We start from the raw sequence: 27871 nt of genomic DNA, 5'->3' as shown, positions 1-27871 counted from the left end.
TGGCCATTGTACCCAACTAAAGATTTTGTTTCAAAGATCATACCCCAAAAACTCAAATATTGATTTATCGCAGATTATAAGGTTCGCTAATAACTTTAAAAAAATTAACGACTGTTCCTCTTCTCTGACCTGGACATTTTGATAATAAATGCAATGACTTATTTGCATGTCTGTATTTTTCCATCATTGCAATGCAATTAAATTACAATTACTCAACTTTGGGTATTTTCGGCTTCGCCTGCCCACCGACTATCTATCTCTGGAGGAATGTGCTTGCACACTGGATCGGTCAACTGACAAGGGGAGGGGTTCAATGGTTCGGATTTGTATAAAGCAGAACTGGGTATCGTGATCATTGGACTTCGAGAAATCACCGGTTCACTGCAGACCATGGGAGTCCAAGGATTGCTTCAATATCTCACCTTTGCTGGTAAGGTGTTAGCTTTAACAAAACAGCAGTGATGGGTGAAATGTCATGGGGTTCTAAAAAATAAACTTTCCGTTTCAGCTTTAGTCCAAGGATAACAAAAAGGTTAGCAGTTATGTACATTACGTTAATATTTATTAAAATGTGTGGATGAAACCTGAGGTCTGAACTTGCAGGTGTATCACCATTGGCAAAAGTTTGGTGGCGCTTGGCCAAGTTTGCCTCTAGAGCGCACACTACATCGGTTCATTCACTCCTTAAGAATGGGGTCATTAACTCATGCTAAGGCTTGACTGCTTTGACAATAATTATATCTTTGCAGAAAAGCCAATGTCCTTATTCCTTCACTTCCTTTACTCATCCTATTCCTCCCCAGCCCCACAATGAAGGTATATTAGTGTCGACAATCGTGATGGCAATCAGGTACAACAACGGATGAAATGAACAGAACGGTTGATCGAGGTATGCTAACCGGTGTATGAAGCAAGGAGGAGTTGACTTGACGTTTCAGCCATTAACCCCTCATCAGAGCAAAGGAGAAGAGAGGCATGTTCTCTCTCTTTTGCTCCGACTAAGGGTTATTGGCCGAAATGTGAGCTTCTCCTTGTTTCCAATGGCAGTTAGCATACCTCGATCAACAGTTCGCCTTTATCTCCACCATGATAATGACAATCAAATCAATACCTCCGGCGGAACCAGACTCATCACTTATCAAACTGTCTGATCTCTGCTTTGGCTTTCGCCCAGGTCATTTCACATTTGATGGCCTCTTCTTCTATATCAACAATGGATGGATGCCCTGAATCTCAAACAAGAGGTCAAGGCCATTTCACAGGTCTCCCATGCATTTGCTTATTTGTCCTTTCAGCTAATGGTTTACAGGTATACAAGGTATACAGCCTCTACCATTTCAAAGATGAAGTTTTACTACACCCGCTGAGATGTTGTTATACAATGAATAGGACACAGGGGCAGGACACAAGGTTATTAGAAGACAACAGTGTACTTTTACCTTTTACTTGAATTACAAGGACATTGCATTTTCCTGAATATTAAAATCAACCAATTCTGGACTAGAGAAGCACCAGAGAAGCACTGGGCCAACCATCCATTGAAATACACTCCTTAACAATGAGGGTCCAGTGGAGTAACAAGGGGCAAATAAGCATTGCTCCAGTCTCTATATCTAGTAAAATCCAGTTGTTGTTCTGTATGCAGCCTGTGGCTGTTGGTTGCATCACTCTCTGGAAGTGCGGCTGTGCCCCTGCTACTCGTAATTCTGTACTCATTTTGCGGACCTCTGAAAGATGACTGGTTGAGTCAACCCACCCAGTGTTATTTCACCAGAGCAACAGGAGCTCAAACTCAAGACCCTAAGATCCTTTAAGTCAGCCACCTTAACTGTTAAGCCAACACCAGGTGTAAGATCCAGCAAGATTACCAGACAGGAGACAAACCAACAAAGTGATTGGGATTTGAAACTGGGGTCACAGCATCAGGAGCCATGCGCTCAGATGGGAACATGGCGCAAACAGGCCACACCCTTTAAAGTTATGTATGTTGTTTGTTTTGCTTGCTCGGTGACACCTATTCATCTGCGAACCCACTAATAATATCGTTACCTTGAGTACTGTGCGTACAGCTTTTGACCCTGAAATGCTGATGAAGAAAAGGTTGCTGCGGTGTATGTGGCAGGCTTGTGCGCCTTGGTTGTTAATGGCAATGGAGGTGTTCGTTGGTGCGTCATCTCAGTGGGAGAGAAGAACAAATGTCAGGCGTTTGCCAAAGCAATCGAAACACATGGCCTCCAACTGACCTGTGTAAAAAAGCATAACCATGCAGAATGCATCACTGCAATTCAGGTACATGCTTCATACAACATTGTATAATACAATTATCACAAGTATTGGAAGTTAAATTATCATTATTTGCCTCTATTTTGTTATTCACAAAATTACTTGCAATTTATTACCATACTTTATCAATAGCCCTTCATCTCTTATTGGTGATTCCCCATATTCATCACACGTATGTGCTATTCTTTCGTAAAAGGAGAATGGAAGGATATTATTGTAAAACTTATAATATATATATATATATATATGTAAGTGGAGGAACACAAATAATATGATGCGTAACTTACTTCTGTTCAGGGGAAAACGGCAGATGCTGTGACTTTAGATGGAGGAGATATCTTCAACGCAGGCAAGTCTCCGCATTATCTACAACCGATTGCTGGAGAGAACTACGGGCCTGGTGAGCTTTAATCCACTTTTTTTTTTTTTTGATGTAGAAGGCTCCAGGCACAGACTATGTCGCCCTCATTGAGGCCAGGCCAAATAAAAGAGCTGCATTGATAGAAAAGTAAAGAAGGAGAGAATAGTCTAAGAGTTTTTGAGAAAGCAGAAAATCTGCTTTTTGAAAAGGCGAAGGTCGTAAGTGTTTGGAAAGACATGTGAAGGTAAAGAGTTCCTCAAAGAGAAAGCAAACTTATTTCGTCATCATTGTGATTACATCGTTTGGTGTAAATCTAGAAGTTTACAGAGGAGGGGATACGGGCTACTATGGACCCTTGAAGAATATCAATTCCAAAATTGTCACATATGAGTCCGATGAGGTTACAGAAGTCCCATACAATATTGAGCACTCATTATAATGAAGATTGTTATAAGGAATAACAACTGTTATTGGCAGATAATCTCCTTTTCACAAACGTCTCAACTTGATATAACGACCAGTAAAAAAAGAGTTTTTTTTCTTCTTCCTGATGTAAAACCAGCAGGGATACCCCGCGTTGCCCCATACTGTTCTAATCCTGTTGGCATTTTGAAGAAATCGATTTTTTTTTTATCTTAATTTTTTTGGTGGGGGCCTAAAACACTACACCCATCAAGAAATGGGATCAAGGATCATTTAATGTTGCCTTTCACATAGATACAATGGCTTAGGCAGGAGAGGACGACAAAAAGAATCCAACTTCTATTTTCAAAATATTGCTTAAAAAAAACTCCTCGTCGCTCACTGATGAATCTCTTAAAGTTTGTCTGTTTGAAAGTTTGACGAAGATCCGTTTGGACATCCCTGAGAAAAAATGGCGACGCACAGCCACACACACACACATATCTCTCATAGTACAGATAATCAAAAAATTTAAGCCATTGCAGAGAGATTGAGTAAAACTCTAATATGACTAGTTTACTGGGCTCTATTGCAGCCAATTGGGAACTACAAGTCAAACTGTACAATACGAAATGTCCAATTTCTTTATTTTGGGGAAGGGATGTCATGTAATGGTGCCACGTTGCACTTGCATAACTGGATTCCGAGGGGATGACTTTACTGTAAGAGTAGGAGTGTCAGAACGATGATACAACCATCATTCCACAGAATGTATCTGTTTGTTACCGTGAGATGATTGTATTTAGTTTTGGGTCTAGTTTTTGGTCCACTGTAGATGTGACCCGTAATGGCATTGCCCAATCAAGTACGTCTAGCTCAAGACAGATGGAATAACAAAAGACCATAAGGGGACATATTACTCCATGACTCCCTAACTGTGCTGCCTTGAGGGGTGAGGAAGTATGATGAGTGGGATAGTTCATAGTCAGCGCTCCCTCACGGTCACGTTCGAAGGTGACCTCTTTGTCAGGAATCGAACAAATTGCATTTAATTATTTATATTCTGCATGCAGAATGGAAATTAACATGTAAAGGATCCACCGACTACACTGGATTACACTCAGTGATAGCACAAGTAGTCATTGCACGATCCTGTATGATTCAAACACACTCCGACGCAGGATACTCGAATGGCTTATTACCCCAGTAAGCTGGTACCCATTTTGCCACCCACTTGTTATTGAATGGCGTGACAGGGTCTCGAACTCAAGACCCGACTATCTTAAGCCAACCACCTTAACCGTTAAGCTAACACCAGGCTTTCTTAGTCGTTTATGAAAGTCTAAATAACCCGATCTTGATTGGATGACCCAAATTGTTATATTATAAGCTCTTCCAGGATTTGTTGTTGCATGAAATCCATCCAATTATATGTTGACCCAACCACAGTGGTCGTCATGTAAAGGTCAATAACTGGCGAGGAGCCTTTTAATACTAATAGCGTTATTGGTTTCTTGTTGGTAAAATCCAGAGGTGAGGTGGGTGTGGCGGGAAAATTCCCAGCTAAACATCAGCTGTGGAATTCAAGTTGAATGAATGTAATACCCACTTATGGTACGGAGCTCTGCTGCACTCTAATATAAATAGACACTCTTCTCATCTCCACATTAGAGAAGCTTAAGATTTATTTTATATGTTTGGCTGAATTAATGGCGATCGAAGACCCATCACCCCTTCATCTCCTCTCTCACTTTTGCAAGGTGTGGGCACGTGTTACTTTGCGGTGGCAGTAGCTCACATTTCAAGCTCATTTGGTTTTGATGGACTCAAACATAAAAAGTCATGCCACACCGGAATGGGTAAGTCCACAGGCTGGAACCTGCCCATTGGTGCACTGCTGGAGAATGGCACACTTGCCTGGGAAGGGCCTTCCGTTGAACCAATTCAGCAAGGTATGCAATACAAAAGTTATTGAGGTATGTAAAATGAAAGCAGTACCCCAGAAGTTTATATTTGTTATATAACCACATTTACTTTTAAGGAGAGATGTATTCTGCGTCGATACTCCTGTAATAACAATACAACTTTTAAAAACACTTACATTCGCAATTCTTACTGATATTCACTGGCAATAATCTTACTTTATTATTGTATTATAATCTGTCCATTGATTCATTTTCATTTCTATGTAAAGGTCATTGTATCATGGTATAAAAATTTTTTTTGAAGTTCATGGAGAGTGAGGAGACAGAAGGGCGATAGTTTGGAAAATAAAAAAGCAAGAGAAAGAAGAAATACAAGTAACATATGAGTAAGAAGATTGGGAATAATGAGGGTGAATGGAGATGGAAGGGATCATATGTGTTTGGATGGGGAGGGAGTGACATGAGGTGCTGGTGTGCTGCTTGCTTGAAGCCTTGGAGGGAAGAGTGGGATTGAACCTCCTCCAGAAGCCAGTTCTACAAATTGGAGAAAATAAGACCAGAGAAGAAGAAATTGGAGTTATGTGGAAAGCCTGAGTGTTCGGTGTGTGTGTCACCAGGATGAGGTCACTGGAATAACATGTGCATCCTAGAGGAGCAGTCGAGAGTCGAAGCACCAAGAGACAACAGAGGAACCACCCTCTTCTCCCAAACAAAATAAAAATAGAGGCCACCGACCTGTCTACGATGTGAGAGTAACAGGCCTAGTCTTTTGGCCTCATCGCACGAGATGCCAATGATATGGAGTGTTTTGGATTCCACAAAATGCAGGAAAGATAGATGTGATGCTGCAACCTCAGCCCCATGAGGCAGAGCAATAATCAATCAAGATATGGACAAAGGCCTGGTACGTTTTGTGTGGTCTTGATTTTCCAACAATAACTTGGAACGACAGAGAATGCCAGTCTGCATCTGACTTTGCAAACCAGCTTTCCTATGAGCTCGGTCCAGGAGAGGTCATGGCTGATTTACACGGATAGACGAATGACCGTGAGGCCTACAAGTTCAAGAGTCGGTACCTTCCACACGAGCTGTCCATGGAAATATGAGTAGATAGGTGGATTTCTTTGATGTCCCTTGTGCAGCGATGGGGTGAGACTAAGATTTGCAAGGATTGAAAGAAATGTTGCATTTATCAGACCAGCATTTAATCTACAGGGTGTTTCAAAGAGAGTGATGCAACTTTTATTTACAAAGAAACAGAAACCTCAGGAACGTGAACCAAACATTTATTGAAAGCTTATGGCATGGTATTTGGTATCTAGACATGGTAGCTAGCACTGATTGCTATTGCAGTGTCATTACTAGAGTTAGTGAGAGCCCAAGGTCTGAATTTGGCATTTACGCAAAATCCTTCAGACAAGCATTGATCCTGACTCCAAAGTTCTGTCCAACTTTCCTTTAGGTCTCATGTGGCACTGCCTGGAGGTAGTCTGACACCTCCTGCTTCAGATCATCCAGTGTGGCGGGCGGTTGACGTAGACAAGCGGTTTCTGAATAGCTGCTGCGGGAAAGTGATGGTGTCACCAGCTGTATGCGGGGGTGCACCATCCTGCATAAACGAGGTCATGCTGAGTTGGTTTGGGGTGACCTTTTGGGCTAGATCATTATGGACCTTCTGGAGCACGGCCCAGTAGCGCTCACCATTGATCGTCACCGTCCTGCTGTTGTAGTTCTCAAACCAGTAAGGTCCTAGCATTCCCCATCTCGCATTGAAGGTGCAGAAGCATGTGACTTTAAGCCCTTTCAGGTACCTCTCAGTAATCTCCTCAGGTGGTTCTGCCCCCCACAAAATGTTGTTGTGGTTGTTGATTTCATCTCATACCACAGAGCCACCACTTTTGTCTTCTGCTCCACTGTCAATGGCATAGTTGACCTACGGAGCTAGAAATCCCAGGGAACAAATACCTCGATAACATCATCAAACCCTGAAAAGGAAAACAGAACAGGTCAAAAAACAAAAAAATGGCAGGAAGTCAAAGTTGTATCAATCTTTTTGAAACAGCATGTATTTAAGATTAGTAGAGAGTGGCACAGCTGCTGTCTGCCTGTCAATGGGATGCAGCACGATACAATCTCGAGTCATTTGCAAAAAGAAAGGTAGGGTTTTACAGAGCATCACAGAGGTCCTTTTAGGTATATGTGGAACAAGACTGGGCCGAAGACACTGTCTTGTGGCATTCCAATCACCACTGGTTCTGGAGACTGAGTGTCCCAATTTGCTGTGGAAGTGGAGGAAGCATTTGACAATACTGTATACTGCTTTTCATGCAAGTTGATTTTGCTGCAACAGCATCAAAATATATTAGAATATTGATCCAGTTATATATATATATATATATATATATATATATATATATATATATATATATATATATATATATATATATATATATATATATATATATATATATATATATATATATATATATTATATGATGTTTGGATGGTACACCCACCATAGAGTGATGATTCCTCTTTCAAAGATCCAGGATTTCTCCTGAGATCTGAAATGTGATGACATTTTCATCAGATGTCATGTCAAGTTTTTGAAAGGGAAGAAATCCAGATGGCAGTAATTTCTCTTTCTGCGTATGCCGTCAAAGAAATAGACGCGTAAATGTATTTCGGCAAAGGTAGCCCATGAAATTGTCCTTAAGCAAAAATAACCAGCAGGATCTGATATTCGTACTGGCCCAAAGGCCTAGTCTTGTTTTGTGACCCAGCACGCATGACAACATGGGTTCCTAAAGGATGGTGCAGAGGTCATGCAGTTACCTTTGAACTGTCTAGTGTGGGTGTGATTCCTAACACAACTATGAGCTACATAAGATTAGTGATTTGCGGGCAGAGCATTGCACACCACAAAGTGCTCTGTCCGTTTGATGGACAATAAGCTGGGTGTCTAGTCTACCAGGATTCCCTGATAGACATTAACGATCCCACCATGCCTTTCACAAAGAGTAGCGATTGATTTTTATGTGTAGTGATCTTGTTTGTGATTTAATTATTGTAAATGTTCTCTACCCAAGCCGTGAGCAGTTTTTTCAAGGAAAGTTGTGTACCTGGTGCCATGGACATCCCAGGGCTGAGTGTTGGGAGCAAAAGAAAGTTGTGCAAACTTTGCAAGGGTGATGGCGATAATTTCTGCGTTAAAAATACACACGAGCCTTATTACGGGTACCACGGAGCCTTCAGGTAAGACAATTGGAGAAAAGATAGAATGTAGCAAGCACAGTAACTTGAAGCACCTGAGTTAGGGTTAGGGTTAGGGTTAGGGTTAGGGTTAGGGTTAGGTATCTTGAAAAGGTATCTTGAAAATATTTGCAGCTCCAGCTAGAATGTACACCACATGCAAGGGCATAGGCATTCCTGGCAAGATTTCTTGTTTTGCTGTTCATGTAAATACTCCCCCCCCCCGCCCCTCCCCCCACCCCCGCCCCCCCCGCCCCTCCCCCCCCACCCCGCCCCCCCCCCACTCATAAACGATGTAATTTTGTTTTATATTGAGCATTTTGCCTTCATCTTAATACTAATACGCTTGTTCACGTGTGTCTGTCTGTCTGTAACAATCCTTCCCACCGATTGGTTGAACAGCTGCTCTGACTCCACCCACAATTGTCATTTGATGCGTATTTAAGATGCTTCAATAATAAGATAATTCATTTATGATTATTTATTAACACGATTGGGCTCCTCATAATCATATATTCAAAAGATTACACGGATAGACCAACGACCGACCGTAATAAACCATGACCTGTTGGACATCCACTTCCTGTTTTGATCACTGTGGAACATCCACTTCCTGTTCTGATTGCTCTTTCCGCGACGTCACCAATGACAAAGAGTTAAATATTCAATAAACACTATTTCAATGAGGTAACAAATAAATATGTAATGACAATGTAACAATTTGCCCTTTCGCTTTGAAGAACGGGAATAGAGGGGGAGGAGGGTGTTATGCCTGGTTGAGGACTTGGCATTTCAATCTCATGGCCGCCATGTTGGTGTTCACTGCTTTGCAAAGCAAAAGATGCCTCAGAGCTGTCATATTCACAATGTCATTGCACTCCTGAAACGATTCCTAAAACTATCAGAGCGACAGTTAAAAGTATTTTGAGGTGATAGGTGTTATAGGGCCTTGTGAACATTGGCCTCAGCGATCAAGACAGCAGTCTGTTAACTTATACACCGCCCAAATAACTATGTGACATTCTCTCAAGCAGAGATTAACCCCATGTCATTTGCCATTTGCTCGAAGTCATTATTTACTTTAACGATGTGTGTATATACGTATAGACATACATATATTTTTTCCGCATATCTTGTGGGATTGGGAGTAGGACAGGCGACCGTGATGGGCCATGACATGCTCATAGTGACATATCTTTCCCACATATCTCATGGGATTGTGAGTTGGACAGCGACTGTGATAGGCCATTACATGATCATGGACACTTATCTTTTCCGCATATCTTGTGGGATTGTGAGTTGGACAGGCGACCATAACGGGCCATGACTTGTTCAAAGACATACATATATGTTTTCCGCATATCTTGTGGGATTGTGAGTTGAACAGCGACCATAACGGGCCATGATATGCTCAGAGTGACATATCTTTCCCACATATCTCATGGGATTGAGTTTGTTCAGGTAACGGGCCATGACATGCTCAGAGTGACATATCTTTCCCACATATCTCATGGGATTGAGTTTGTTCAGGTAACGGGCCATGACTTGCTCATGTTCACATATCATTTTCGCATATTTCGCGGGATTGTGAGTTGGACAGGTGACCTTCATTGGTGGGGGGGGGGGGGGGGGGGGGGGGGGACTGCCATTCTCTCAATCAGGGCTTAAACCCATATCATTATAAAAGGTCTTTCCCGAGGTCATTATTTCGTTGCAACGACGTATATGAATGCATCAGGAAGAAGATAATTAATTTTGGATCGTTTATTGTCACATCGGCCTATACTTTCCGTCTATCTCACGGGATTGTGAGTTAGACAGGCAACCGTGATGGGGAGGGTGTTTGAAGGCTTGGAGTGGGGAGAGGATTGATGCTTTATGGTTGAGAGGGGATAGGTGAGGACTTGGGGTTTGTTCGAGGGGCGTGGGAGGGAGCGGGGGTGAAGGAAGGGGATTTGAGAGCTTGAAGTCACATTTTACATTCTGTAGAATTTCCACAGGTCCTTGCTAGTCTACAATAATTTACTTTTCCTTCGTTTTTGTTTCCTTACGACAGCTGTCTGAAGGACCATGCTGGCGAAGTGGCTTTTGTGAAGCACATTACCGTGAAAGAGGAAACTACAGGTACCGTAGAAGTTTTATTTACCTCGTACAACTTTCGTTATTATTGAACACCACAAACGACATGATGTTTTACCTTATTGGAGGGGAATGTATTCCTTATTGCTCCTACGAGCTCCTGAGTGGCTGACAGCATGGCTAGGGCCTATATGTGTTTGTTCTTCTCTTTGCAGAGGACGAGCGGAAAAATTACCAGTTACTCTGCCTTGACGGCAGCCGTAAAGCAGTTTCCGAGTTTAAGAGTTGTCACTTGGCCTATGTTGCTGCGCATGCCGTCGTGGCTCGAAAAGGCGATGCCGATGATCAGAAAACGAGGGCCGCCATCTTGGCCCTGCTCGAGAAAGCCGAGGTACGTGAAGCACGCAGATTAAAATCACCACCCATTGCAGAACAACCACAATTTTTATGCATAAACTTTGAAAAAGACTTCGTTTATCTTTTGCATACATCAACCTTCGTGAATAAATAAGTCATTGTCTAATTTGACAATAAGTGAGAACCATTGGCCGTTCCAGCCATTTTTGTCTCGCACTTCCTGCAGTGTGGATAAACCGGAGTTATACATTTTCTCAAATGTTATTATCTTGCCTTGAAACCATAAACTTTTCAGGTTATTTAACTTTGACCAAAGTTTCATCCTTTGAACAGAACCTGTTTGGTGTTCACGGAAGCCACAAGAACATTTTTGAGCTTTTCAGTTCTTCAAAATTTTCTAGCAAAAACCTGATGTTTAAAGATTCCACGGTGAGCCTCTTCAAGCTACCAGAGGGCCTCGACTACCGAGGATACTTGGGCAACAAATACGTGACTGCTGTGGAGAGTCTGACCCAAAAGAAAGGTAAAATTTTTATCTCCACGATTTTTGGGAAAAAAAGGGGCGATATTGTAATCGCCTCTGTCTGTCTGTCCATCACGCTATCTACTTCTAGACAGTTGTGCAGAAAATCGCCAAACTTGGTAGTTATGATCAACACATGACAAAAAGGAACAAGAGCAGTATCATTTTTGGCCCTTGTTGCGGGTCAAAAGGTAAAACACCTTTTGCGGGTCAAAAGGTCAAAAGGTAAAACACAAAACACCAAAAAATGCAATTTTTGCGGGTGCAAAAAATGCAAACACCTTTTGCGGGTCAAAAGGTCAAAAGGTAAAACACAAAACACCAAAAAATGCAATTATGGGTCCCGCAGCCACAGGCATAGTCAAAAATTTATATGGGGGCCATATGAAAGAGCTCTAAGCTCCCCCAGCGGGCTCAGCAGCAGAGCTAAACTCCCGTAATCTTTCCAAAGAAAATCGTGGGATTTTCAACGTCTGCCAACTAAACGCCGGCGGACGGGACACTCCGTTTAATGTCCATCTGAGGGATGGCACACACTTCATAGATGGGTTGAGATTCAAACCCAGGTAAGACGGCTCATAGGTGTGTGTGTTCTTACCTCTAGGACATCCTGCCAGTTCCAGTTTTATATGATGGTATTGGATCCCAAGTGGAGGCCTTTTGTTGGCATTGTTTTCACGGTGATGTCTCTATTACCAAAAGTTTTCATACTTGGTTACCTATACTCTATCAACCTATCTCATACTTAGAATAACGATTTTCCAAATCGACGACTAACAAAGCCCAGGTTGAGAGATGCAAGTAGATGTTTTGTGAAAAGGTTTTATTGCAAGATGGTCGAAGACCGATGGCCTTTTCCATTTGGGACGAAATCTGTACATCTATTAAGCCTGGCCTGCGTGTACACGCAAGATATGCCATGACACATGTCCCATGACGAATGACGTTATGGTGAGGAGAGGTGTGTGAAGGAAAAAGGCGCTGGCTCTAAAAGGGTTCGGATAGAAGAGTAAACGAGGTGAGAGGGCTAAGAGAGTGTGTTCGGCTTGCAGGATGACCTCCAGGAATGTGCACTCGCCTCTAAGCTGTCTAGCCTGGGTTTGAATCCCGACCCATCTATGAACTGTCATCCAGGTGTTTCGATGCAGGGTGATTCATCAATGTGTGTACCGTCCCTCGGAAGGACGTTAAACTGGGTGTCCCGTCTATCGGCATTAGTTTCTGGATGTTAAAGATCCGACGGTGTCCTTCATGAAGAGTAGGTGAAATATCGCTGGCACCATCAACACATTTAAAAAACTTTGCCCGAACCAGCAGAGGGCATTGCATCAGCAGCACAGCCTCTTCTGCAGCAAATGATGCTACCCGCAGCCTTGTGCTGCACACGAAAGAAGAGTATATAGTACCGAGATGAAGAGAAAAGCAGGTTCAAGAGAGCATCTATCTTGGAGGGTTCTATTTCCCCCCCACAGATTGCCATCTTTTGATGTCTGATGCAGGACCTCGTATTTCATGGCTTTGCGAATGTTTCATTTGCACATGAAAGCAATGAATTTGTCACAGTAGCATGTCGTATGGACTGCTCAAGCTCCTCCTTTGAGCATATTTAGTGAGTTTCGTTTTTGTTAAAGGAAAGCAAGCTTCTTTCATGTTGTTCCTCCAATGTTACACATATTGAGGCCACGCATTGGGACATTGTTTATGAAAAGTCCACTGTGTGCCGGTTCCCAAGACAGAGTCCTCGTTTGGGGTTAGCTAGTTGGACCACTTATGTGAATGGGTATTTCTTTCCTTCTATTGAAGATGACCAAACGTTTTTCTCTCTGCAGAGCCCAAGGCCCTTCGTTGGTGCTGCATCGGAGAGAGTGAAAAACAAAAATGCGATGCTTGGGACCCCAGCAAGAAGAAATTGCAGTGTATTAGTTCCTACTCAGTGGAAAACTGCATCTGGAAAATCAAGGTTATTGGAATTGTCATAGTATCACATGTTGTCTCTGCTATCCCCATGGCTGTACAACTGTTTCAAGTGACTTCAATGACGTCCGCTTCTGGGTTGTTCAGTAGATAGTTACTCCACGTGTGTGAAGCAAAACGTGGGATTAAGCAATTGGTTTATTTTGTCTGTCTGTCTCGAAACATCAGTTTATGATCGAGGAACAACTTAATTTTAGTTGAATGTTATATTTTGAACACAAATGAGAACATGAACCTGTAGTTTAGCAGTAATTTGTTCCTGAATTTGTCTTGATCTCACATCCGCAGAGAGCGAGATATATGTATTCTTCTGTCTGTCTGTCTGTCTGGCTGTCAAACAAAACTGAAGATCATTCCAAAACTTAGAGAAACCTCAGCATTTTATTGAACAGAGTAGACCATTGTGTGCTGGTACCCTGACAAAATTTGAAAGGTCTTCACCGGCCTAACCGATGGAGGTACAGCCTCGGCGGTATAGCCACAACTCAAAAATGATGCTTCCAGCAAACCAGATTAGTAATGAAATCCCCTTTGAATATGCATTTGCTCCATCGACGGATGGCTCACTCCATGCAAATCAGTTAGTTGTCACTTTCTGTGATGAGAATGACAGCCTTATCCCCAAAACGTTGCGCGCAACAACGATCCCACCCCCTCTCAATGATGTAAGCATATGACCTGATATTCATAGAAAACCTTACGTGTCTTTTATGATATTTGAATTCCATTTTTATGTTAAAAAGCAATCCTAACTTTCTGCTTTCTCTGATGATGTCCTTGAACTAAAGTGGTGGTCCTCCAAATGAGACGTTTATAATTACTAAATTGATTGTACCATTTTATACCTAACAATCACTGTGCACCTGCAGGTTGACGAGGCTGATGTGATGACTTTGGATGGGGGTCATATTTACGTAGCCGGCAAGTGTGGCCTGGTCCCTGTCATGTCGGAGTACTACGGCACAGGTTAGTATACAATATGCTATACAAAGTTATTATTAAACCAAATATTGTAATGCTTTAACAATAATTGTGACGCTCATCAAAACGTGTGTGTGTGTGTGTGTGTGTATATCAAGCAATGTATGATATATTGTAGAAACTAGTATGGCTCGGATTGTTACGCTCGCCTCATCACATGTCGCCGCAGAGGCACAGGCCTGTTTAAACTGAGGATAATGACCTGACTGAATTTGAGTTTCTGTGTTGTCATGATTTACACCAATCATAATGCAAACATTTATTTTGTACAAATTTATTTGTAATATTAGTGATATATATTTATTTGTAATCTAAAAAAGTCCAAGTGGTCTAAACTCTAAAGCTCTAAATGGTGAAGGGTCCAAAGCATCTTACAGGTATTTGAGGTCTTAATGGTATTTGTGTCTTCAGGGTCTTTTGAGTCCTCTGGGTCCTCGAGGTCTTTATGGGTCTTTTCGGTCTTTGGGGTCTTCTGGGTGTTTTGAGTCTTTGGGATCTTCTGGGTGCTTTGAGTCTTTGGGGTCTTTTGGGTGTTTTGAGTCTTCAGGAGTTTTGCATATTTAAGGGTCTTAGTGGTCTTGAGGGTATTGGGGGACTTAACTGATCTCAAAATGTCTAAGGGGTCTCAGCAGTCTAAAGGGTACAATGGTATATTCCATCAGTACATAATTATTAGACCATGTAATTAATAGACAGGAAGCAACCGATGTTCAAACAATACGTAATTAATAGATTTGTAGTCACACGGTTTCACCACCTCACAGCTCCACGGACCATGTTTTTTGGTTATATATATATGTATAAATATATTTGAAGAAAAAGAAGACGTTTTGGTCACAAATATACACACATACATACACATACATACATACATACATAACCATATACGTTTGCTCCATTATAATAAGATATTGCTCATATATACAAAAGCAATTCCCAAAGCAATTAAATACAAAAGCAATTGCTGTCAACCCTCGACTCTGATTCTGCAACTGGACCCGACGGCATCAGCCCACGGGTCCTAAAATCCTGCTCTGCTGCTCTATCTCACCCTCTCTCTGTTCTCTTCACCCTCTCTTTTGCTCAAGGTCAACTGCCATCTGCTTGGAAATCAGCCAACATCACCGCTTTGCACAAAAAAGGTGCAAAAACAGATCCTAGCAACTACAGACCAATCAGCCTTCTCCCAATTATCAGCAAAGTCATGGAATCCATCATTGCTTCTGATATGAAATCTTTCCTCTTCTCCAATGGCTTGATCTCTGATCATCAATTTGGTTTCAGACCAGGTCACTCTACTCTGGACATGCTGCTTCTGCTGTCTCAACAATGGATGGAGGTCCTCAATGCCAAACAGGAAATTAGAGCTGTCTCCCTCGACATATCACGTGCCTTCGACACGGTCTGGCACCCCGCTCTGCTCACCAAACTCTCCTCCTTTGGTATCCATGGAAATCTCCACGCATGGCTGGCGGACTTCCTCTCTAGTCGTCGTCAACGTGTGGCCCTGAATGGGTTTCTCTCATCTCCTCTTCCTGTTCAGGCTGGAGTTCCCCAAGGCAGTGTTCTGGGCCCCGTGCTTTTTCTGGTCTTCATCAATGATCTCTCTGACTCTCTCGAAAATCCTCTCTATCTCTTTGCTGATGACTCCACTCTCTGCCGCTCCATTCCTCTTCCCTCAGATCGGCAGTCTGCTGCCTCCTCACTCTCTGAAGACCTGGACAAAATCACAGACTGGTCAAACAAGTGGAACATGTCTTTCAATCCTGACAAATCTCACACTCTTACTATGTCTCTCCGAAAAGATCGACTGGACAACCCTCCCATCTACTTTCTCAACAATCCTCTCCAAGAAGTTCTGTCGCTCAAGATTTTGGGTCTCACTATCTGCCATGATCTTTCTTGGGAAAACCACATTTCCAAGCTGGCCTCCAAAGCCAGTCGCCGACTGGGCATCCTCCGTCGTGCGAAGTCCTTCCTCGGCACACCTGAGCTCCTCACCACATACAAGGCTTTCATCCGCAGCTCAATGGAATACTGTTCTCCCCTATGGGCCGGTGCTCCTGCCTCACACCTAGCTCGGCTTCACGCTGTTGAAACCAAAGCTTTCAGAATTATTGGAATCTCCCGCGATGAAGCTATCTCTGAGGGCCTTTCACTCACTCACCGCAGGCAGGTAGGTGGTCTTTCTGTCTTCTACCGACTCCTCTCCGGCCTTGCACCCCCAGCTCTCTCTGTGCTCTGTCCCCCAAATATTCCTACAGGTCGCACAAGATCTGCCAGCAACCCTCTGATGGTTAAACTGCCGAAATCTCGGCTCTCCGCTCACCTTCACTCTTTCATTCCTCTTTTCTCCCGCCTCTGGAACAAACTCCCTCACTCCCTTCAATCCCACTCCTCCCTCCAGGTCTTTAAAACAGCTGTTCACCACCATCTGTTATCTTCCCCCATCCAAAACCTTGATCTTTTCTACCCCCGCTAATTCACCCCAGATCCACCTTGTTTGAAATTCCAACTTCTTTCCTGGAAGTCCTGGCAGTGTCCATATGTTTTATACCTCTCCCACTGCCCCCTTCTCCCCCCCCCCCCCCCAAAGCCCTCGCCCTCTCTCAGATCTCTCGATGTCTCCATGTCTATCGGTCCCTGCTCTCAAATGTTGTGTTTGTGTCCTCCCCCCTCTCTCCCCATCTTGTCTACCGCTCCCTATGTTATATGTTTTATGTGTCGGTTTGTCTTTCTGTGTAATTAATGTTCGCTCTTTCACGAGCCTCGATCTTGTATACAACAAAAAAAAAAAAAAAAAAAAAAAAAAAATTCCCGATGATGTTCGTCACAACATCTCCTGTTTACTTGCAGATGGCACATGTTCCCAACCAGAGAAGCCAAAAACCTCAGGTAAGATGTTCTGATTTATATGTATTCGTAGACTTGGTGTCGTGTCATCACAACGCCATAAAGACTTTGGAGATGTGTTTCACTGTCTGCTGCGACTTTTCATGTTTCAGTTCAGGAAAACGGTCCGACGATTGAATATGGATATAAGGTCAGATGATTGAGTTGCAAATCGAGAGGTGGGAAGAGACCATGGTTGTTAAGCAAGAGGTTAAGCAATTCCAATGAGGATGGGAAAGTATGTATTTATTATGTGCAAGAACAGAACTGGAGTTAGACTCAGAAGAGTATGGAAATACATAAGCTAGTTACGAAAATAGCTCGGTAATGCAAAAGAGAATATGAGAAGGATATGGCTAAGGATATTAAATATAATAAGGTGTTTTTTAAAGTATACAGAAGGTAAATAACAAGGTAAGGGGAGTGGGAGCCCATTGGGGAACAGCACAAGGAGATTGGTTAGTGATGAAAGTGAGATGGCAGGCTTATTAAATAATTATCTTGTTTCAACATATATACACAATAACAAACAGGGGAATTACCAACAACTGAGAGTATCTATCCAGGAGGAGAATGAGGACTTTTAGAGGAGTTCCAGTTAGGAGTGGAGGAAGTTAAGAAGCAGGTAAGAAGGCTATGACAAGATAAAGTTCTGGGGCCCAGATAATATGTATCCAAGGGGTTCGAGAGAGGTGGCAGAGCTGGATAAGTGATGTCAGCAGATATCTTTAACAACTCATTGGAGTCAGGATGGGCACTGGAGGATTGGATCGTAAAAAATGGAACACCATTATTTAATAAAGGATCCAAAGAGGATTTGGGGAAACTATACACCTGGTAGTTTGAGGTCATTCGTGGGGAGATGTGAGAGATGTTAATTAGGGATCATATGTTGAGAAATGTTTTTCAGATACTGTGAGGGGAAAGACAAAATAAATGCAGAAGAGTTTTCAGCAGAATGGACAGCGATAGGATTCCAGGCCACAGTCATAGAGAAAAGAAGAGGATGGTGAGGATGGAAGTATGGCAGAGATGGGTCTTTCACTCAATGGAATGGTATTGCCGACAAAAACAATAAATTTGATTTAAAGAAGATTTCGTTCGGTTCATATAAGTCCTTGAGTTCATATAAGTTCATATAAGCCTGGCATTGGCTTAGTGGTTAGGGTGCCGGCTTGGGATCCGAGGATCCTGGGTTCGAATCCCGGTCGATCGTTGAATTAACGCCAGGGGGGTTGACTCAGCCTGTCATCCTTCTGAGGTCGGCAAATTGAGTACCAGCTTGCTGGGATGAATGATCACGGTGTGTACCTCGATTTAGAATACGCACACCGTATCCCTGCGCATCGTAAGAGGCGGCTAAGGGTTGGCGTCAGGAAGGGCATCCGGCCATAAAAACATTGCCTCAAAACAGGGAACCACGATTGTCATGGGGCCCGCAAGACTAACCCCCGCTCTAGCGGGGAAAATGGCCTTAAAACGATCATTCATTCATATAAATATTGGCGATAAATGGGTACATGGTTATTGGCGGGACTGGTAGGTAGCTTAGATATGGATGGTCATCGTGTTCAAGCCTTGTGAGCATGTATCAACAGAAAGGGAATGCGAGGTCAGTGTTTGTTCATCTATCTTCATCTCCCACCTCCTCAAAAAATAATTTTAAAAAATGAAATATAATATGTCCCCTTTGACAACCATGTTATCCTAACCACTCATTCTCCACTCCATCTCCCCTGCAGTGAAATCAAGTCGATAAACTGAAATGTTAAATTAACCAGCAACGGTACCCGCCCTACGGGCGGGGCTTCAATTGGGAAGCCCAAATGAAAAGGCAAACTATCAGAAACTGAAGGCATTTTTTATTTTAAAGATTTATACAAACATCCATTGAATCATATCACACGCAAATCATCAAAATCTAAACAGTACATGGCGCGCATTTTGAAAAAAAGTTTGAATTCTGCAAAACGGAAGTGGCCGCTACACGTCTTTCTCAGTCACACGTTTATGTGTGAAGAGTGCGCGCCGAATCTGTAACACGGAAGCGGATGCTACACCTGTTTCTCAGTCGCTTTGCACACGCTGCCATGTTACTTCGGAGCCGCACGTTTGTATAGGAAGAGTTAGTCAGGAGTCGATCTACTCTCTCCTGGTACGTAGAATAAACAGTATTTGTAGAATTTCAACAAAAGCCACATCACTGTTCATATCGGTAAATATTATTCCATCGTGTTTGGAAAAACTGGAAAATTGGAAAATTGGAAAACTTGAAAAACTTGGAAAAACAATATAGCCTATTTTACTCCCAAGGGTCCCAGGAATACCCACCCAAAATATCGTTGCAATCGGTTGAGCCGTTTTTGCGGTACATTCGAACGGACGGACGGACGGACGGACATTTGGTGAATTATAGTAAGATGTGGTCATGTTAACATACGGGCATGATGGGCCAAACGGGCTCCTCGTACATCCAAGTTCCTTTTTTGTTTCAGGCATCAAGAATCTCATGAATTTATGACAATATTATCAGCAACAAGATGTTTATATACGAAATGTATGTCCTTACTGCAGGGAAATACTATGCAGTCGCGGTTGTCCGCAAGACCAACCATGACATCAAACTGTTTGACCTGGCTGGTAAGAGTACCTGCCATACCGGTGTCAACCGCACAGCAGGCTGGAATGTCATCATCGGCCAGCTGGTGCAAATGGGAAAGATCCCGGAATGCGACATCGTAAATGGTATGGAAATTTTGGTGGCACCTCAATGAGTAGTAGCATCATATGATGATTATACTGTACGTTGGTGATCCAAGTGTTAATTTCTGATAAAAACGAGACAACACAAAGCTCGGCAATCAGTTCACTCTCACTTGGGTAACCAAAAGTGGCCAATTAGCTCAAAAACAGACAATTACCCAGCAAATCAAGCGACTCCATTCTGCATGCACGAAGACCTCAAATTATATATACTAGGGCATGCCCGTACTATATATATATCTAAAATTATATCCCCCCCCCTCTATTTACATGAAATGGTTTGGTCCATTCGCAAAGCCAAAGTGAACGGCTTGCGAGTACGGTGACAATCCCCCCCCTCTATTTACATGAAATGGTTTGGTCCAAAGCGAACGGCTTGCGAGTACGGTGACAATCCCCCCCCTCTATTTACATGAAATGGTTTGGTCCAAAGCGAACGGCTTGCGAGTACGGTGACAATCCCCCCCCTCTATTTACATGAAATGGTTTGGTCCAAAGCGAATGGCTTGCGGAGTTTGGTAAAGAAATCGCCATAGCGTGCACAAACGCGCAGGAAAGCGAAAGAATCGCAAATTAGTTTTAATTAGTTTTAAAACATAGTTTAACGCCAACATAGCGGCAACATAGTTTGCCAACGTGAAATAAATGAATACGCTCTCAAATGTGCCGTCCGAGGCAGAGTCTGTTCGCCACGTTCGGCACACGTGATAGCTCGCTGCTCTCTGATTGGTTGAATCGTTTTTTGGACATAGCTCGCTAACTACTTGTCCGATTAATATGAAACCTTGAAAAGGCACATCCTCGGGTCCCCAGCAATATACCTGGCAAGTTTCAAGTATATCGGACCCGTGGTTGTCGAGAAACAGCGGTCACAGACAGACACACAGAGATTACTGGCATTATATATACTAGGGCATGCCCGTACTATATATAAGCTAGGACGTGCCCGTACGTGGGTGCCCGTTCCTTGCCAAAAAAAAAAAAAAAAAAAAATTTGTGTAGGGGTGTGTGTGTGTAAACATCCTAGGGCGTTGCCGTACGTGGGTGCAAAAAATCATGCGTGCAAACAACAACAACAAAAAAAAACTTTGAAATCACGTGGCAGTAACGACCACAGAACCCCCCTCCCTCTATTTACATGAATGGTTTGGTCCATTCGCAACGACCACAGAACCTCCCCCTCTATTTACATGAATGGTTTGGTCCATTCGCAAAGCCAAAGCGAACGACCACAGAACCCCCCCCCTCTATTTACATGAATGGTTTGGTCCATTCGCAAAGCCAAAGCGAACGACCACAGAACACCCCCCCCCCCCCTCTATTTACATGAATGGTTTGGTCCATTCGCAAAGCCAAAGCGAACGGCGAACGGCTAAATCGCCATAGCTCGGTAAGTACTTGTCCGATTAATTTAAAACCTTGAAAAGGCACATCCTCGGGTCCCCAGCAATATACCTGGCAAGTTTAAAGTATATCGGACCGGTAGTTGTCGAGAAACAGCGGTCACAGACAAACAAACAAACGTACAAACGTACAAACGTACAAACGTACAAACGTACAAACGTACAAACGTACAAACAAACACACAGAGATTACTGGAATTATAGATATATATATATATATATATATATATATATATATACATATACATATATATATATATATATATATATATATATATATATATATATATATACACACACACACACACACACAACATGACCAAAAGTATGTGGGGACACCCGAACATCGAACATCTCATTCCAAAATCATGGGCATTAATATGAAGTTGGTACCCCCCTTTGCTGCTATAACAGCCTCCACTCTTCTGGGAAGACATTCCACGAGATGTTGGAACATTGCTGTGGGGATTTGCTTCCATTCAGCCACAAGAACATTCGTGAGGTCGGGCACTGATGTTGGGCGATTCGGCCTGGCTTGCAGTCGGCGTTCCAATTCATCACAAAGGTGTTTGATGGGGTTGAGGTCAGGGCTCTGTACAGGCCAGTCAAATTTGTCCATACCGATCTCGACAAACCATTTCTGTATGGACCTTGCTTTGTGCACGGGGCATTGTCATGCTGAAACAGGAAAGGGCCTTCCCCAAACTGGTGCCACAAAGTTGGAAGCACACAATCGTCTAGAATGTAATTGTATGCTGTCGCATTAAGATTTTCCCTCACTGGAACTAAGGGTCCTAGCCCAAAACATGAAAAACAGCCACAGACCATTATTCCTCCTCCACCAAACTTTACAGTTGGCACTATGCATTCGGGCAGGTGGCGGTCTCCTGGCATCTGCCAAACACAGATTCGTCTGTCGGACTGCCGGATGTTGAAGCGTGATTCATCACTCCAGAGAACGCGTTTCCCTTGTTCCAGACTCCAATGGCGACGAGCTTTACACCACTCCAGCCGACGCTTGGCTTTCGGCATTGTGATCTTTCGCTTGTGTGCGGCTGCTCAGCCATCGAAACCCATTTCATGAAGCTCCCGACAAACAGTTGTTGTGGTTATGTTGCTTCCAGAGGCAGTTTGGAACTCGGTCGTGAATGTTGCAACCGAGGACAGACGTCTTTTATGCACCACACACTTCAGCACTCGGCTGTTCCGTTCTGTGAGCTTGTGTAGCATACCACTTCGCGGCTGAGCTGTTGTTGCCCCAAGACGTTTCCACTTCACAATAACAGCACTTACAGTTGACCGGTGCGGCTCTAGCAGCAGGGCAGAAGGGCAGAAATTTGACGAACTTACTTGTTGGAAAGGTGGCATCCCATGACGGTGCCACATTGAAAGTCACTGAGCTCTTCAATACGGCCCATTCTACTGACAATGTTTGTCTATGGAGATTGCATGGCTGTGTGCTTGATTATATATATACCTGTCAGCAATGGGTGTCGCTGAAACAGCCGAATACACTAATTAGAAGGGGTGTCCGCATACTTTTGGTTATGTAGTGTGTGTGTGTATATATATATATAGACCACTGAGTGTGTACAGGAAGTTCACCTTCAATTAATGAATTGAAGCATCAACAATTAATTAGCCACTGTTTGACTTGGTCCGAAACGGTGGCTTATGGATCGGGTCTTGTCTGTCCGTGCATGTGTCAGTCCGTCCATCAGCCATATCTTGGAGAGGTATGGACTGATTTTGTTCAAACTTGGCACAAAGACAATACATGAGAGTATACATATGCAGAAAATTTCTTTTTGTAATCTGACCAAAGATGGCCGACTGATGGCCTTCAACTCCGTACAGCAAAACTACTAAAACCATGGGGGCTATAACATTTTACGTCTTTTTCTCCTCGTTTAATTAAAAATAATTTGACAATAAGCATAACCACAACACAGGAAATAACCCTGTACTTAATATGCACAAATCCACTGTTATACGCCCATTACAGTGGGCAAACGATCTGTGTACCATTAAATTGTGGGCCTATGTGGGGATTGATAGCAGGATGCAGTGGCCATTACCACGTACATTGCACATAAGGGTACGTGGCTCGATAAGGGTACGTGGCCCTTGGTCAGTAAACCTGCATATATAATACCGGTACAAACCCAACTTGCGTAATGCGTATGTATAATTTGCCTATCTATAATTTTGGTGCAAAATCAAGTTATCCTCCATGTCATCTTGCTGAGAAGAGGGGTGGAGCTTGGACTGCACAGTGCACATGCTCATTTGCTTAAAAGTTACTCCTGCTCTGCCCCATCTTGCTGAGAGGGGTGGAGCTTCCAGCAAGTAAGCAAGCAAACTTGTGTGCACGTGTATGTACATATATGTACATAAGTTACCCCACTCTCCCACCTAAACTCAAAGTGTTGACCTGAAGTGAATATCGAGATGAACAACTGCACATTCTGATTGAGATGGCGTATTCAAAATAATGTATTTATGCGCAAAGAAATTGCTCGTCTGATACAACGAGGAACAGAAAAATTTGATCGCCATCCCTTGATGTCTGCCCTCTTGTAATCCACAGCCGCTTCAAATTACTTTGGGCCTGGCTGTGCTCCTGGAGCTCCTCTCGATTCAAACCTGTGCAAGAAATGTGCAGGAGCAGGTGGCGATACCGTCGGTCACCCAGACCCTCATAAATGCGCACGTGGCAGCAGCGAACGGTACTCGGGTTACTCTGGAGCATTCAGGTAAACTCGTGGTACATTCTTCTTGCAATGTTGTTCATATGCAATCACTTTGTTTTCCCCTCTAAGTTCTACAGAATGTTTTTTGGTTAAGTGGGTGCACCCTTTCTCAGGTGTATGGCGGAGGGTGCAGGTGAGGTCGCTTTTGTAAAGCACTTGACTGTACCAGAGAATACCGATGGTGAGCATCAACATGCCATTCTGTCTGATATCTTCCAAAACAGAAACCCATTGGATACTCTGATGGCAGGAAATAGTTTACATCTGATGGGATGATAATCATGCAGCATGAGACTCATCAGATGAGACTCGTATGTGCTCTCTCTTGCTTCTCCAGGTACTAATCCAGCACCATGGGCAAAGGACCTGAAATCCAGTGACTTTGAGCTGTTGTGCGAAGATGGGACGCGAGCTCCAATCACCGATTATTTAAGATGCAACCTTGCATTGTCTCCGGCACATGCTGTGTTCTCACGACTTGAAATGAAGGAGAGGGCACGTGATTTCCTTCTGAAATCCCAGGTATGTAGCAATTGTACTTCTGATTGAGATGACGTATCATGGCAGCATACCGCTCCTCAGCTCAGGTTAGAGAACCGGAGGTATGCATGCTCACCTCTGATCAATAGAACCTGGGTTTGAAACTCGACCGAGCTACAAACTGTCATCCTGGTGTTTCGCAGGCAGGGCGAGGCATCAATGTGTTGCGCCATCCCTCGTAGGGATGTTAAACTGCAATCTCGTCTCCCTGCCCTCTGCAGAAAAAGTTTGGCCATGGAGGACCTCAAGAGAGGACCTTCAGCATGTTTAGCTCTGCGGACTATACGGGAAAAGACCTGATTTTCAAGGACTCCACGCAATGTCTCGTCAGCATCGAGACCAACAACTACAAAGACTTCCTGGGAGCTTACTTCGATTCTATGGAGGGCCTGAATGCCTGTGCCCCATCCGGTGAGTCTGGCAATCAATATTTTGATGGTCGCGGTGACAAGAGCACTGATGGCATTTGGCAGTAAACTCAGGTCACCAGATTTCTACGACCTGACAAAAAACTCAGGTTGCTAAGTGACCTTTGATGACACAGATAGAGTCAAAAATCACTCAATTAATGCACCTGGCTGACAGGATGGCCCAGAGGTATGCACACTGCGCTATACGATGTCTTGCCTGCGTTTGAATCCCGACCCAACTATAAACTGTCATCCCGGGGTTTCACGTGGGCAAGGTGGGAAGAGTGCGATTGAACACCTTCAGGAAGGCATTCCCCCAAAAATGGTAGAAAAGAGGCATGAAGAGAGGACTTCATGATCAGATCTGTGCAGGTAGCTGAATTTGAAGCTAATTTTACAAATCAGCCAGGTGGTGTCCAGTAACGATTGGATTATTCCTCTTCAAGCATAAAATAATTTTCCCGAAGAGGTTATTTATCGTATTCCCGATGTATTGTAATTGTCTGCGACCTCTTTTGTGTGTCATGATACATAAGGTTGAGATTGTAAACGTTTAACTTTCACCTCCAATCACCGTGCAGGGCTGATCGAGACCTGCGAGTTCGACGTGTGCCACGTCCACAAGAAAGAATAAAAACTCACACTCACTCCACAATCAAAGTGAATTGCTCGATAAGTTGAGACATCCTTATCTCTCTTCCTCTTTTTCTATCACTCATTCCTTTGCTTGTTTTGTCCATGTGGCTACATCGTCTGTACGTTACCTTTCAACCTGCCGTTACCCTTCCCTGAGGCTCGATGCTGTATGAAAGAATAAAATTATTTGAGCCGATGGAGGATTTTGGGATTTTTTTGTGAAACTCCAAACGCAAGATTAAAAGTTTGTTTGACTCAATAAATGGTTTTCTTATAACTTTATTTCTGCAGTAGCAAAAGTTATTTTCCATTGTGTTCATAGTTATGATCTTTCTAGAGACATGTTATACTCTTTCTTTCTGTTTATAGTTACGGTACCTTAGGTTTCAATCCTCTCCCCACTCCAAGCCTTCAAACCTCCTCCCCATCTGTCACGGTCACCTGTCTAACTCACAATCCCGTGATATAGGCGGAAGGTATGTTACAATAAACTGTCACAGTCTCTTGCCTCACACCTCGCTCGGCTTCACGCTGCTGAAACCAAAACTTTCAGAATCATTGGAATCTCCCGCGATGAAGCTGATTCTGAGGGCCTTTCACTCCTTCACCGCAGGCAGGTTGGTGGTCTTTCTGTCTTCCACTGACTCTTCTCCGGCCTTGCTCCCCCAGCTCTCTCTGTGCTGTTCCCCAAATATTCCTGCAGGTCGCACAAGATCTGCCTGCAACCCTCTGATGGTTAAACTGCCAAAATCAAGACTCTCCATTCACCTTCACTCTTTCATTCCTCTTTTCTCCCACCTCTGGAACAAACTCCCTCACTCTCTTCAATCCCACTCATCACTCCAGGTCTTTAAAACAGCTGTTCACCACCATCTCTTATCTTCCCCCATCCAAAACCTTGATATTTTCTACCCCCGTTAATTCACCCTAGATCCACTTTTCTGAAATACCGACTTCTTTCCTGGAAGTTCTAGCAGTGTCCATGTGTTTTATTTTTCACCTCTCCCATCCCCCCATCCCATACCTCCTCCCCCAAGCCCTCTCCCTCCCACAGATCTCCCAATGCCTCTGCTCTCAAACATTGTACTTGTGTTTCCCTCCCCCTCTCTCCCCGTATTGTCTCCCGCTCCCTGTATTTGGTCCGATTTGTGGGTTTGGGTGACTTGCTCGTGATCCAGGTGACGTTCAGGATCCGCGGTCCTATTTTTGCTTAGCTCATAGGGGCGATCCCCAAAAAGTTGGACATCGAAATATTTCGACTCCAGTAGTAATTCTTGGGAAAATTGCCAGGGGCATAGAAAAGGCCTCTTTATATGGGAAGTGCTATGTGGCAAACAATAGAAAAGAAGGGACATTCCAATGGTCTTCTGGATGTATCGGAGACAGAGGGGGTTTGGGGATATTAACGTGTGTAGATGGTAGGAGGTATTAGTATCTTGTATGTGGATGGGTAACGGTACTGGTGTTGGTTACAGTGCAGGCATGATGGGCCTAATCATTAATGGCTTCCTCCTGCGCCAAAGTTCCTTGTGTGTGTAACATCTGCACACACAGCCTCTTCGATTCCAACAACGCCTCCTTGTGCTGCAATCAGTGGCAGGGCTAAGGCAGCGGTTGGCTGACATGATATAATAGGATGTAGGTGGAAGATGATGGGGTGGTAGGTGTAAGTTGGTTGAGGGGAGAGGGATGTTAGGGAGGAAGTCCGAATTTTTTATTATTTTATTGTAATCATGTGACTCATCAGGTGCAACTCCAATCAGTAGATTGTATTGTTTATTTTTGGACTTCAGGCGATTCAAACTGTGATAATGCATTATCCAGACCACGAAATGGCAGACGTGTCCACTGGAAATGTAGGCAGGGATCAAATAATTCAGCTTGTTGCATTTTATATTTTTTTTCAAAATATATTTCAACCATAAAACAATCTCGCAATTTCAAATACCTCAAAGAGAAGGAGAAGGAAGGGTGGAAAAATTTATAATCATAAATAACATGTGGTGGAAAATAAAAACATTTGATATATTCAATGCAAATATAGTATAACAAGCAACATTTTTTGCTGCAACACTGTTCCAAAAGCAGTAAACCAATGTAAGGCCAGAAACGACTCCATTAAATACTCAAACCCAGGGCCTCCAGGACCTCCAAGGCCTCCAGGACCTCCAGCGCACGCCAACCGGTGCGTGTTTCAAGATCCAATTCTGAATCCCTCGTTCGGTTGGCTGGCAACCGTTAATTATCACTGCTTCCCGAAGCGTCACTGGTTCATATCAACATGATAACGGTCAACCAACGGGTGCTATGTTGTTGGTGTGGAAACCATAAACGAGG

At 43.4% G+C, this 27871-nt stretch overlaps 1 protein-coding gene across 1 annotated transcript; it reads left to right on the top strand.

The window, feature by feature from the left end:
* Nucleotides 1-261: 261 nt before the first annotated feature.
* On the top strand, nucleotides 262-25816 carry LOC137438382 (serotransferrin-1-like). The gene is made up of 17 exons (XM_078767614.1): nucleotides 262-430; nucleotides 2123-2289; nucleotides 2581-2683; nucleotides 4807-4998; nucleotides 8061-8226; nucleotides 10280-10347; nucleotides 10518-10693; nucleotides 10993-11182; nucleotides 13012-13142; nucleotides 14026-14122; nucleotides 16994-17032; nucleotides 19604-19774; nucleotides 23786-23951; nucleotides 24062-24129; nucleotides 24286-24470; nucleotides 24710-24899; nucleotides 25480-25816. The coding sequence occupies exons 1-17, from the start codon at nucleotides 391-393 to the stop codon at nucleotides 25530-25532; spliced, it is 2202 nt and encodes a 733-aa protein (XP_078623740.1). The 5' UTR covers nucleotides 262-390; the 3' UTR covers nucleotides 25533-25816.
* Nucleotides 25817-27871: the final 2055 nt, after the last annotated feature.

This window comes from Myxine glutinosa, chromosome 13, assembly GCF_964187855.1.
Source record: "Myxine glutinosa chromosome 13, kmMyxGlut1.1, whole genome shotgun sequence".
NCBI classification, from domain to species: Eukaryota; Metazoa; Chordata; class Myxini; order Myxiniformes; family Myxinidae; genus Myxine; species Myxine glutinosa.
This window is presented reverse-complemented; position numbering and strand designations above follow the sequence as displayed.

What these genes read in the sequence shown, in the direction of transcription:
- LOC137438382 (XM_078767614.1), top strand. Translation starts at nt 391, where the DNA reads ATGGGAGTCCAAGGATTGCTTCAATATCTCACCTTTGCTG. An exon ending in CCCTGCTCGAGAAAGCCGAG is followed by an intron (nt 10,694 to 10,992) that starts GTACGTGAAGCA and finishes TCCTTTGAACAG; the next exon opens with AACCTGTTTGGTGTTCACGG. An exon ending in GAGTCTGACCCAAAAGAAAG is followed by an intron (nt 11,183 to 13,011) that starts GTAAAATTTTTA and finishes TTCTCTCTGCAG; the next exon opens with AGCCCAAGGCCCTTCGTTGG.